A 14,138-nucleotide genomic window follows, 5' to 3' on the forward strand; every position below is an offset into this window, starting at 1 on the left:
TTTTTGACTCTCCGTGATGAGAGAGAGAGAGCAATTGCTTTTGATTTGAAGCTTTTGGGGCTCTGCTCGTGGGCATCCCTTGTATCTTTAAATAAGTGGTGAGGGCTTCACTTCTCAGAGCATCTGGACGCAGAGTCTGAGAATGAAACCCTAGCCACTCTCTTGTACTTTGATCTGATTAATATAAAAAGAAATACCGAAAGGGGCGCTAGTCTTTGGGGCCAATATCTCTAGGCACGGAACTCCACGGGGCCAATGCAAATCGATTGTGATCTGTGAATTGTTTTGAAGTGGTTATTTGGTGCTGTCGCGGTTGATTCTTGACTTGGAGTGTCCAAGTCTGTTACAGTGGTATCAGAGCACGGCCGATTTCTCTTCTATGGGAAATTCGATCCTCGAATTTTTTTTCCGCGGCACCTATGGCTTCAGGCAATGATCAGTCGACTCCCTCTGCATCTGGAGATGCGGGTAGGGATCACAACGAAGATTCCGGCAGAGAGTATGGCCCGCCTTGGCCTACTTAGGCGGAGTGGCGAGAGATGGAGCGTCGCCAGTTGATCGGCAATGCAACAAAGATGATGCTCAATTTTGCCAAGGACCCGAAGATGGCAAAATATATGAACCATACCTCTTTGGAAGAGGTACAGATGGAGTGGCAGAGAACCACAACACCACTCCCGAAACCCGCTCTCAAGAAACCTTCTGCCTCCAAGAAAATATACAGAGAAGGAACTGGAGAACGTGGTTGATGCACGGATTGCTCAGCTTTTTGACGTGCAAAGGAAAGCCAAAAAGCATGGCAAAAAAGCAGAAGAAAAGCATTGACTTTCCAGGTTATTTGGGTAGTCAGTCAACTTTTGACAAGGCAAAGAAACGGGAGAAGCGTGTTCGATTTGAAGGAGTACCCAGTTCTTCTTCTTCTTCTTCTGACAGTTCTTCTAGCTCCTCGGATTCGAGCGAAGAAGACAGAAAAAGCAAAAAGCAAGCAAGAAACAAAGCTTCGGAAAGGGCAAGAAAAAGGCAAAGAAGGCTACATCTCACCCAGAGACTGACAGTTCTACTGAGGACTCGTCTACAGACAGCTCAGATTCCGATGATGGAAACTTTTATGCGAACAAGAAGAATTTTTTACAAAGCCAACCAGTATGACTTTCTCGAAGATGAAATTTTCAGGATACTCGGATGCTTCGAAGGCTTTGTCTTTTATACAGCAGTTTGACATCGCTTTCGCGGGAGGACGCTATTCAGAGCACTCCAAGATTCGGAGAGCTGCCTCTTACTCTAAGGGGAATGCTCGTACTCGGTGGTCCACGCTTCTTTTAAACAAGACTGCGCCAGGTAAATGGCTGAAATTTAAGAAGCTTTTTATTTCTTCTTGGTTGACGCAAGAATATGAACGAGATATACGAGCTGCTTGGAACCATCTTCTGATGACCAAGAAAGATACAATCAATGCTTACTGTGAAAGATTCTGGAGCTCTTTTCTACCCGCCTCTTCATTCAAGAAGATCTCGTTCAGAGAACAGATTGAGCGGTTTACCTTGGGTCTACCTACAGAGATCCGAGATCACTGCTTGGAACAGAAGTCAGCTTCTATTCAGGAGTTGATGAGTCATGCGAAGCGGGCCTTTGCCATTCACTCTGGCAGTCTGACCTACCCCACAGATGAGGCCATGACACAACGAGCCGAACAGACTTCTAGGAATGAAAGTAGAAAGAAAAAGAGCAACCCAAAGAAAAAGGATGCACGACCCAAGCTTACTCTTGAGGAGAGAGCTCACTTCATCAAAGAGGGGAAGTGCTTTGGATGCGGGGAACATGGACATATCTCCGTGAAGTGCCCTAAAAAGGCACAGAAAGAACAGAATGATAAAGACGACGACAGGCCTGAGAGTTCGAGAGCAATTGAGGAACATGGCAGAAAAGGCAGATAGAAAAGCAGAACTGGTACCACATGGCGTGGGACGTGCACCGAATCTAATGAATGAAAGTACAAACTTTGCCGCTTTTGGGGCAAAGTGAAGGATCAGGAAGCTCTTTTGAAGGAGCCAAGGCCAACTTCTTTTCACTTGGAATTGGCGGCTCGATTTGGAAATTACGCCCCACAGACTGATGCCACAGGCGGAGGTAGTTCGATTGGCACCCGGATGGGATGTTGCCATTACACAGAGCATTGGCAAACTTCGCTTGCAATGACAGGGGTGTTCAAGGCTCGCGAGTGACGTTCTACTCAAAATCCCTTGGTACCACAAGAACTATGCCGTGGTTGACTACCGGGCCGAGAAAGCGACTTTGATAAATGAAGGGCTTAGAGTTGTACTTGATGAACTTCAGTTTCTTACTCATTCTTTTGGGAGAGAACTGAACGTTGGATAAAGGTTGAATATGTTTTGACCTGATCAAAAGAACGCCAAGATTTTTCTCCACACTCATGCCAATTGCTTTTCAGAGGGCCTGAAGATCAAACCAGTGATCTGATACCTGGAAGCACGCCACCGAATCGGCCACCTTATCGTGTGAGCCGAGTACAGAATGAAAAGATTATGAACCCAGTGAAAGACCTCTTGGAAAAGGGTCTTGTCCAACCTAGTACTTCACCATATTGCTCTCGAGTGTTGTTGGTTTTGAAGAAAGACGGATCTTGGAGAATGTGCATCGATTATAGCACTCTCAACAAAATCACCATCAAGAACAGATTTCCGATTCCTAGGATCGATGATATACTTGACAGGTTACAGGGATCCTCGTGCTTTAGCAGGATTGACTTGGAGAGTGGATATCATCAGATCAGGATAGCGCAAGGAGATGTCTACAAGACAGCTTTTCGGACGACTTTTGGGTTATTTGAGTTTTTGGTGATGCCTTTTGGCTTAACCAATGCTCTTGCGACATTTAACCGGATCATGGACAAGATTTTTCGAGAGTACAGGCTATTTGTTGGCACTTTCTTTGACGACATCATTGTTTTCTCCAAGAATGAGACAGAACACAGAGATCATCTGCCAGGCATTACGAGATCACACGCTAGTGATTAATGCAAAGAAAAGTGAATTTTTCCTACCATAGATACACTTTTTGGGACACATTGTGTCAACAGCAGGAGTGCAAATGGACCCGGCCAAGATAGAGACTATCCGTGATTGGCCCGATTTGAGGAATGTCCATGAAGTTAGAAGCTTCTTGGGACTGTGTTCGTACTACAGGCGGTTCATACGAAAGTTTGCAAAGGTTGCTTCCCCTTTGCATACCTTGACACAGAAAGGAGTACCTTTTTCGTGGGGACCCACAGAGGTGACTGCCTTTCGGACATTGAAAGAGAAATTGACTACGAGACCTATTTTGACTTTGCCGGACTTGCAGAAGTCATTTGAAGTATATTGTGATGCTTGTGGTCGTAGTCTGGGTGCGGTCTTGATGCAAGAAGGCCATGTCATAGCTTACGAGAGCTGTTTGTTCTCTAGGCCGGAGATGACAGCACAGATCTATGAGAAAGAGATTTTGGCGGTTATCCATGCTCTTACTCAGTGGCGACATTACCTACTCGGAGCAGATTTTACTGTCTTTACAGACCATCAGAGTTTGCGCTACTTCTTGTCACAGAAGCAGCTTTCGGAAAAGCAAATGCAATGGGCGAACATCTTGTCACAGTTCCACTTCCAGATTGTCCATGTGCACGGACAGAAGAATGTGGTGGCAGATTCTTTCTCTCGGAAACCGTTGGTTCTGGCTGTTTCCGCGATACATCATAGGAGCTTCAAGGATATGGTCGATCAGTATGCCACAGATACAGATTTTGCGATATTTTCATACGGATACGGGATGGGGAGACAGTAGCTGGATACTCCCTTCGGGAAGGCTACTTGATGAAAAAGACTATATTGTGCGTTACACAGCCTTTGAGGGATAAGGTTATGACTGAATGCCACTGTCCACCCTTTACGGGTCACTGCGGCATTGCTACCACCATGAAGGGGGTAGAGAGATACTTCTTTGGGCCGAGACTCAAAAAGGATGTGGAAGAGTTTGTGCGCAGTTGCTTGGTATACCAGAAGGTCAAGTTTGACAGGCATAAGGCACAAGGATTGTTACAGCCTTTACCCATACCCACCCACCCCTGGGAAAGTATTGCAATGGATTTCATTTTTGATCTCCCGAGAACACAGAAAGATCACGATGATTTTTCGATTACATGGCACGTCTGAGACGATTGTCTCCGACAGAGACCCCAGATTTATGAGTTTGTTTTGGAAGGCAATTTGGGAGAACATTGGCACGCAGTTGCAATTCTCGTCATCGTTCCACTTGCAAACTGACGGGCAATTTGAGATTGCCAATTCAGTGATTTTAGATTTATTGAAGTCTTGTATCTCGGATCAGAAGACTCAATGGAAAAAGAACTTACCTTTGGTGGAATTTGCCTACAATAACACGATACACTCTTCGACGGGGAAGACGCCATGTGAGATTGCTGAAAGTGCTGCGAAGGTTCCATCCTTCCTGAGCATGAAGATTAGATATTTGAAGCGGCTGAATATTCGCGAGATTTGGATACGGCTTTTGCCAAGGTTCGCGAGACTTTGCAGGAGTCTCAAGAACGACAGAAAAAGGCAGCGGATCGCCATCGTCACGACTTGAAACTGAAGGAGGATGATTGCGTGCTCTTACTTTTGAGAAGGCACGCCTAAGAAAGAAAAAGGGAAAGGAGAGGCTTTTTCCAGAGCTTAGTATGCGATACTACGGACCTTTCCAGATCACTGACAAGATAAATGATGTCTCCTTCCGATTGGAACTGCCAGATACTTGGAGGATTCATAATGCATTGCATGTGAGTCTCTTGAACCCTGTTAAGGGTGATGTGTCTGATGATGTGGAGCCTGATGAGCAACCCGAAGTGGAAGAAAACGAGGAGATCCTTGTTCCTGAACAGATTTTGGCACATAACGATACGAAGAAAGGTAAAGTCCGAAGGCGGTTCTTGGTTTAGTTCAAGAACTTTCCTGCATTTGATGCGAAGTGGATGGAGGAGGAGGACCTAGCAGATACTCCTCGGATTGTGAAACTTTACCTCGATGTTTTGGTTTAGCATAGTCTACTCCAAACAGAAACCAAAAATTCAGCTTGGCCGGAGATCTGGTGCAGTGGGATGCACAAGAGGGGAGTCACTCCGCTCCCTTGTCAACAGATGCCTCGATTTTGATACTAAAGTCACTGATGTCTCTTTGAGCTTCAGGGATACTGAGAGCTGGCAGTATTCTGTTGGATGACTTTATGAAATGGAATTCCTGATTATGATACTGATTTGTTCTTGACTTCTTGTGATTGCAGGAACTGATAGACGAAATGACTGCAGCATTTTGGTCTGATTGATCTCGAATAGACATGGTTGCAATAGGGGTTAGTCAATCGGACATCAATGAGGTCCCGATTGGACCTAGATGTGATTGCTAGCTACATTGCCGATAAATCATGGTCTAAGATCCGAATGAATGTTGAATGTCATGTGATGTCCTGTGACGTCTGGTGATGTCCTGTGATGTCGTGTGATGTGACTGTCGATTTTGTACATGTGCTAGATGTGTGTTCCTAGTACGTAGGTACTAACAGTCAGTGTCTGCTAAGACGGTTTATGGCTTTTGTCGGTTTTGCAGGCGTAATCACGGTCGATTACAATGCTTTCAAGAGGGGGGTATGTCACAAAGTGATGACGTGGCGGATAGCAAAAACCCTAATTTCTGCTAGAAACCCTAAAATTCTTGCAAACCCTAATTTCTGCCAGAAACCCTAATTTCCGGAAATCGCAGAGGCTATTAAAAAAATAAAATAAAGTTTGGAAAATGATGAGCGACGCAAATTTTGCTTTTTGACTCTCTGTGATGAGAGAGAGAGCAATTGCTTTTGATTTGAAGCTTTTGGGGCTCTACTTTTGGGCATCCCTTGTATCTTTAAATAAGTGGTCAGGGCTTCACTTCTCAGAGCATCTGGACGCAGAGTCTGAGAGTGAAACCCTAGCCACTCTCTTGTACTTTGATCTGATTAATATAAAAAGAAATACCGAAAGGGGCGCTAGTCTTTGGGGCCAATATCTCTAGGCACGGAACTCCGCCGGGCCAGTGCAAATCTATTGTGATCTGTGAATTGTTTTGAAGTGGTTATTTGGTGCTGTCGCGGTTGATTCTTGACTTGGAGTGTCCAAGTCTGTTACACTCATTTGGTTAAACGAGGCTTTCGTAACAGTCCAACAGAAAGCACATTGTATGTAAAGCATGAGGGTGATGTACTTCTCATTGTGGTTCTTTATGTTGATGATTTGATGATCACTGGACCAAATGAGAGACATATTGTTGAATTTAAGGCTGATTTGAATGCTACTTTCAAGATGAAAGATTTGGGGCTGTTGCATCATTTCTTGGGTATACAGTTTAAGCAGTGTGATGGTGGTATTGCCTTGTGTCAGAAAAGTTACATAGAGACATTGCTATATAAGTTTGGACTTGAGGATTGCAAACCTATTGCCACTCCCATGGAAACAGGTTTGAAGTTGAGTCTACATGATGCTGGCAATCCTGCTGATGTCACTCTTTACCAAACTGTTGTTGGCTGCCTCATTTATGTATGCAACACGAGGCCGGATATTCAGTTTGCAGTCTCACAAGTCAGCAGATTTATGCATAGCCTAGGGTCTAAGCATTAGCACGCTGTCAAGAGGATTTTCCGCTACCTTAGTGGCACTTTACATCTTAGCTTGTTTTATCCCAAGGGGGGATCATTGCCGCCAGACTTACATGCTTTTTCGGACTCAGATTGGGCTGGTTGTTTTGACACGCGAGTGTCCACAAGTGGTTTTTGTTCCATGCTTGGCAGTTCATGTATATCATGGTTGAGCAAGAAGCAACCTACTGTGGCCACTTCGAGTTGTGAGGCTGAGTACAAGGCAGTCTTCACAGCTACGGGGTTGAGTGTGTATGGCTCAGACGCCTTATGGCTGATTTGGGTGTTGGACAGGACACTGCCAACACTATCTACACCGACAGTCAGAGCACATTGGCAATTGCGAGGAGCCAGGTTTTCATGCTCGCACAAAGCACATTGAGGTGCATTACTACTATGTCAGGGAGAGGCTCTCACCAGGAGAGATTAGCTTGGCTTATGTGCCAACATAGGACAACCTTGCAGATCTTTTCACAAAGGCATTGTCTCGTGAGAAGCTTGAAGCTTTCCGCAAAGCTCTGGGCTTACTCCCCTTTGTGGACTGATCCTGTCCTCAGGGCATGGCACTTCCCTTTACTCATGTGCCACCTCTCGTTCACCGCATCACTCTAGGGGGGATTTGTTACCATATACATGTGGTAGTGATGTGTGTGAACAAACTAGGACCGTCGGGGCATTTTTTCCCTCTTTGCGCCCATCACTCTAGGGCTATCTATCTTTCCATTGCACACTAAGTAACACACTCTCTATTGTGTGCCTTGAGCTTCCTTCGTCTTCTCCAAGCTGTGTGTGTTTCTCTGCAACCCTAATTCCAACATTTTTCACTTATTAATTTAAGTGACTTTCCAACAAGAGTAGGTAGGGCAATTTTGCTAAGAAAATATATAAGCAAACCAAAGTTAGCACTCAATGGCAGAAGAGGCAGCAGGAGCACCTTGCTCAACAGGCAACTTCTCAGCAGAACCCAAGGACTTCTAGCGTTTTTGCTTCACAACAACTTGACTAGCGTTTTTGGACAAGACCACCGCAGATCAGCCAGTGTTTTGCTCTTGCAAATCCCTGGCCACAAGACCACAGCAGATCAGCCTAGCGTTTTTGCATTTGCAGAATCCCGGCAACAGAAACACCAATTTCAGTCCCTAGCGTTTTTGATTTGCAGCACCACCTCACCGTTTTTGCCGATCATCGCAGCGGAAAGTCAAGTATCATTAGTGTTTTCAGTTTTCAGCAGTTAGTACACGCAGATCAAGTCCCGAACCTCGCAGATCTCACCTTCCCGCAGCAGTTCCTCGCCGCACGGTCAGTTTCCGCAAGGTTTACAGTTTCAGCCCGGACAACGCACATTTCAGCACCTGCGTTTTCAGCGCGTCGTCGTTGCATCGTCGCCATCGACATCCTCATCGACATAGAGTCAGAATTCAGCAGATACAAGATTTGCAGATTTCAGCCCATAGCGTTTTTGGACAGCAGTAGAAAGATTGCAGATTTCAGCCCTTAGGTCGACTTCGTCATCACCATCGTCGTCATCGGCATAGTCCCAAGTTGCATCAGTCTCATGCATACCATTTGTACCAGATTGTGCAATCATAAGTAGACCACTCTCGCCGACGAGAGTGGGGCCTTCAGAGGAGGGTTTTACAACGTCTCTGGTTTCCTATCCCTCTTCTCTCTCTATCTCTCAATCTCATACACTTGCACGCACAATGTCCATTCACTTTGTTTGTGACCATAGCATTCTCTCATTAAGAACGGAAGGCTCTCCCTTCCATAAGAACAAAAGGAACCTTGAGCACAGTTCGGAGAACTCATCTTGAGCAAAAGCGCAAACATTCATTCCGCTGCACCTTACATGTGGTCACTTCAAGCCCTTTAAAGCTGCATCTAGCATACATTTAGCATTAAACTTGCTTATTATCAAGCCCTTGTCACTGCTCAATATTCATTCAATTAGGCTTGATCTGTGAGAGTGCGCGTGTGCGAAAGCGTGAGAGAGGAGAGAGATTGAGAGGCAGTAGACACAAACGCCAGAGATGTGGTGAAGAGGGGGGAGATCAGTCCTCCCCACTGACTATCAGAACAGAAGACCCAATACACAATAACTAGATAGTGTGGAAGTGGATACCCCCCTACCCCCATAAATAGGTGCCCAAGGGGAGGTAGGGCAGTGCCAAATAAAATCCCCCACGACCCAACAAGAAAAAATAGGAATATAGAGGCCATCCGAACAAGGTGGGTGGCCAGACAGTGCAGAGAAAATGCATATGCAATGGATGGCCAGCCCGGAGGCACACTAGCCGTACATGTATGCCTTAGACCTGTGAAGCAGCAGAGTGATGTAAGTCTAACACCCCCTCTCAGCACCGGATGCTGAACAAACCGCGTGAAGCGAAAGATGTGAGGCAAATGATGAAGATGTATGTTGCATAGTTACCCAGAACAGGAACGGGGAACTGGAACATGAGGATCCGGAACGGGATAGGAACGGGGAGGAGGAGTGGGGGCCGAACGGGAGCGGGGCTAGAACGGTCGACTAAAATATGGCTTGAATTACCTTCATTTAGCTTAGTCCCAAATCAACTCCTAAACAACCCGAAAACTATCCCCCAAACCTGCCCTCAAACTGCCCCAAATGTGTCCCCCAAACAATCCTAAATCTGCCCCCAAATGTTGGCTTTTGCCAGTTCCGCCCCGCGTTTCGCCTCCCGTTCCCCCCGATTCCGAAACACCGTTCCGGTTACACCCCATCCCTGAACGGCGTTCCGTTCCCGACTTTGTTTCAAGAACGGGACTCTTCCAAAATGCAGTTTCATAATGTTTGGGGTGTGTTTCGCTCGTTCCCTGTTACACTAGTCTGTTGCGATGTCCATTGAAGGACAATATTCCCGCATATTCCGCAAGTGTAGCAATAGTCTAGGGTGTCCCGATCACCAAGAAATCTCCATGGTAAAGTGCCGTCACGAACAGTGTAGCAAATTGTTGTACTCCGTCAACACACGGTGAAAGTATTGCGTGAAGATCCCGAAGTGAGTGTAAAAACAACTCCTTGTCGTAAAAGAAGTGCCAATAGACCTGCAAGTGTCCTGCCCAATAAGATATTGGTGTCTTTAGTCAAACAGTCTAGAGAAAATGGGGAAACCTAGGAACCGTCGTGAGAATGAACGGAAGGCTGTCAATGCATGAACGTATAACCCAGGTGGCCAGGTGGCTAAGCTGTGTAAAACTCCAAGAAGGCCAAATGTAGCAATCTACACCATAAACGTCCTCCAAATCAAGGAAAGCCAAACTAAGCGATCTGCACTGTAGAAGCTATCGTAAGCTACAACAGTCACCAATAGACCGCACGGACCACCACCGGATGGTGTCCTGTCAGTAGGTAGGGTAATCCAAGATGAGGGGAAAGCCAGACTCAACAGTCTGCGTTGTGAAGGGCCTCTAAGAAGAGGAAAGGCCAAACCAATCAGTTTGCATCGTCTTGCCTGTATCTCCTGCCTCCAATCCTCCGGTGTCAACCAAAACACAATCCACGTCCTGTCACATGCACATCTAACCCCTATGTGCATGTGGACAATTATCTCAGGTCTAGGGTTCACGTTATGCTAGGAAGTGTTCTGGCACCTTTGTGAGCCTGTGCGCAGGCCGTGCATGTCCAGGCACTTAGAATAGTTGCATACCCTCTGATTGCACACAGTAGGATCATGAGCATGACATTCATGATTCAGTACCCATCATGAGCATTTTCCAGAGCATAGAACCTTTTTGCCAAAGTACACATTTTTCACTTGTTTATTAATAAGTGACTTTTGTTGAAAAAGTAGGTAGGGCAAATTGCTACGGAATTATAAAAGAAACCCAATGGACACCCAGTAGGAGTAGAAAACAGAAGTCAGGCTCGGTGCACATGTGCAAAGTGCAACCAGACTAAGTTTTCGGCCCTTAGCCTCGCGAGAACCCACTCCCACCCAGTTGCAGATCCTCGCCAGATTCCCATCTACTACCAGATCAGCCTAGCGTTTTCAGAATTCACTAGATCAGCCAAAGTTTTCAGATTTCAGCCGATCAGCCCAACGTTTTTGCATTTCAGCCCTAGTCTGGCGAAGCAGCTACAATTTCAAGCCGCAGTACCACCATAGCAGCAGATCCCCAGCAGAGCATCTAGGTTTTCAGTTTTCAGCCTTGACGTCGTCGTCGACACCATCGTCGTCGTCGACATCGTCATCGTCATCGCAGTCCCTATCTTGACGACGACACCTTCGTCATCGTCACGCCTACGCAAACGTTGATGTCCACGAAGGTTACCAGCCAGCCTATGCTGCCCCTAAACGAAAAGATTGACGAGAGCAACACCGAATGGGAGATGAAGATGGATATGTCCTTTGGAATGCCCACGAATCATGGCAAGTCCTCTGTATGATGTCTCATGAAACTACCAAATAACTCCTCAAAGATAGAGGCTCCTCTTGGAGCTTCGACTAGATTGTCGTATAATGAAAGCTCTAGATGAATCCTCATCTCTGTAGCAGATGCGGCTGTGAATGTAGGCTCGCAGTGCCTGCGAACTCCCACGGTGGTTGTCTCTGGATTGGAATCCTTTTGCTCCAGATTGATGGCTACCGATTGCTAAGAAGATGCAAACGGTGTGGACAAGATGTGCTGCCAAAGATGTGTACACATCAATGACGATGCAATGCCTCTTCTGGAATGATGGAATTCTTCAAGCAGATGGGAGAGATGGTTGTTCAAACAATGCCAAGACTCCAAAGCTAATAGGCTGATCTGGATGGCGCCTTCCTTTGTCGTCATAGGCCGCTAACAAATTACGATACCTACAATCAACATCTTCATGTTCCAATGCGTGTCTTCGATGATGCGATCTGTCATGAGTTATGACTACAAATATCCATGCTAGGAATTCTTTATGTCGAGGTGGTCACGAGAGCACACCGAGTCAACTACCCTCTCGCGGGTGCACCATAACTGTGACCCCCGTATTCAATGTTTGCATTTCCTACGGTCACTGTTGTGCCCATCCGGTAGGCTAGCATGAGGCGGAACCCCTATTCCTAGGGTTACCCGGAGTCAAAATCTCCTATGTTCTACATTTCCCCTACTAAAATGTGGGCAATATGTCCAATTCCATCCTTTCATGTAAGCTCATGGTAGTATTTTTTAAAACTATAAATAAGAAAGTAGACCAGCGCAGTCATCTATGCAGAATGCACACTGGTATGATCATTGATGCCACAAGAGAAGAGATCCATCTAGGAAACCTCTTTGAACATTCCTCTAAGATTGAATGGCAATCTAATTAATTGAACGTTCCAAACAATTGACGTAATTAAGTAGCTTATTACGACAGCTAGCCGTCCAAGTATTTTGTGCAGCAAGCCTTGTAAGCAACATTGTCAATCCACCATGAACATTCAACTGCATACATAAGGGCTAGGCTAGGGTGGTCTAATGGTAGGTTATAGAACCATTGCATCTGGTTTGTATTTCCACTCATCATATTCTAAATCTTACTTTCTTTAATTTCATAAAGAGATTGTACATCAAACCAGGTGCCTTAACCTCTGGAGTCAAAAGCGGTTGATAACATCATCCATTCCTCTTCAAACCAATAACTTCCATTTCCACATTAAACAAGATCAACAGAGTGGAGGAAACTAAGGACCTACAATCAACACACTCAAAAACACTGGAATGGTACAAAAGGCATGACAGGCCATAAACACTCCATACACATCCCCAAAATTAGAGTAGCTAACATTAGCAGATGAAAGTTACCACATACAGCCATTACATACCCCACTGGCGATCACCACACCAGCAACAACAGGCACAAGGGTAGCATAAGTCAGCCAAGCCTCTCGTCCGAATGTCATCAAATAGGCAAACACTGCAGTAAAGAAAGGAGTAGTCGCCCCAATTGCCTGAGTGAAGGAGACTGGCAAAAACCTCAATGAAATATTGCCACTCACAACTGATGCACAGAAAATGATGCTGAGAGCTGAAATCTTGTAAAACTGGACACGTGAGCGAATGGTTTGCATAGGCACCAGCTTCAGCCAGGCAATGGCCATGTAGCTTAGCAATGAGCATGCCATCATGTGGCACATTGTGAGAAAGATGGGGTACTTGAAACCATAGTTAGATAGAAGGTACTTGTTCAGTAGAAGCACGCCTATGTTGGAGCAGTACCATCCTGCGATTAAGCTGCCAGTGAAAAGCCTGCTAGATTTCTTATTACTGCCCCCCACTGATTGTGGCAGTAGATGATTGCCGCTCGTGCTGTTATTGTTCATGCTAAGAATGGATCCGGCTGCTTCTTTCTTCTCCTTTCCTGGAGACAAAGCCCCTGCCATCATGACAAAGTAGATGGAAATGCAGGTTACTGTGAGGGTGAGCAGGGCTTTCCAAGGCTCTGGAGACTTGAAGAAGCTACAGAGCTGATGATTTCATGTGGCTACGAAAATCAGCAGCGATGGCGAGCTGGATATGTGATCGCTTGGCGCAAGAGACGGCCAAGAGATCCTCCCATCCACGTTTTTGCTGCGCATGGCAATGAGATTGATGCCTTCCATGGTTGCATTGACGGGTATGGGTATGGGAGAAGGGTGAGGGAGACCTGCGTGCTGAGATCGTCCTTGCAACTCGGTACAATGGCATGCTCGGTACTCACTACTTAAGAGTAGGCTTTTTTTAATAGCCGCTCTGCTGGCCTCCAGAAAATGACGAGTACTAACGTTTTTCATATTTTAAAAGCACTAGAAACCACACCACCTTGTAGACAGTAGTTCTCATTAGGGCATATCTTTCAAACACATATAGGGAGAGACAAGTGGATAAGGGAGCATGACTACTTACCTAACAGCAGAGGGAGTGCCCTTTACATGTGTCGAAAATTGTGAAACAAGATAAGCTCCTTTGCGCATGATAAAGAGGGGGGGGGGGGGGGGGGGGGGAGAGAGAGAGAGAGAGACCGCCGAAGGCGGCCGGCCGTACTAGTGTAAGACTAAACTCAACCAGAGACTAATGTTTCTCCCGCTTTTACGATAAAAAGAGACCAAAATAAGTTACACGCAAGCCGATTAGCGTGCATGCACTTGAGCATCGTACATTCTAGTATACTCGCACTAAAAATTCCATTTCTTCTCTAGATTCTTGACTCCTCTTTCGTCCTACTCAACTTCCCTCCTCTTCCAATTGCCTCTCACCCACCTTTCATACAATCACCTACCCCACCTATTGCATCTAGAGATTCCTGACTCCTCTTTCCTCCTACCCAACTTCCCTCCTCTTCCAATTGCCTCTCACCCACCTTTCATACAATCACCTACCCCACCTATTGCATCTAGAGAGAGGCCTTCGCTAGCGTAGAGCTTCCTTGCAACAGTCAAAAGCACCTTGTCATCAAGATTTGTTTGTGCTCG

At 45.9% G+C, this 14,138-nt stretch overlaps 1 protein-coding gene across 2 annotated transcripts in view; it reads right to left on the reverse strand.

Moving 5' to 3' along the window:
• The window catches only part of LOC147448488 (putative sugar phosphate/phosphate translocator At3g11320), an 85,901-nt gene extending 72,696 nt beyond the window's left edge, over positions 1 to 13,205 (reverse strand). For both annotated transcript variants that reach the window (XR_015189357.1, XM_086521075.1), the window contains exon 1: positions 12,513 to 13,205. Coding sequence is in view for 1 of the 2 variants with exons in the window: in XM_086521075.1 (XP_086377201.1) it covers positions 12,513 to 13,073 (561 nt within the window). In the remaining variant the exon portion in view is untranslated. The remainder of the gene's footprint in view (positions 1 to 12,512) is intronic.
• Positions 13,206 to 14,138: the final 933 nt, after the last annotated feature.

The sequence above is a fragment of the Adiantum capillus-veneris genome, chromosome 10 (genome assembly GCF_014529385.1).
Source record: "Adiantum capillus-veneris isolate H3 chromosome 10, ASM1452938v2, whole genome shotgun sequence".
Taxonomy (NCBI): domain Eukaryota; kingdom Viridiplantae; phylum Streptophyta; class Polypodiopsida; order Polypodiales; family Pteridaceae; genus Adiantum; species Adiantum capillus-veneris.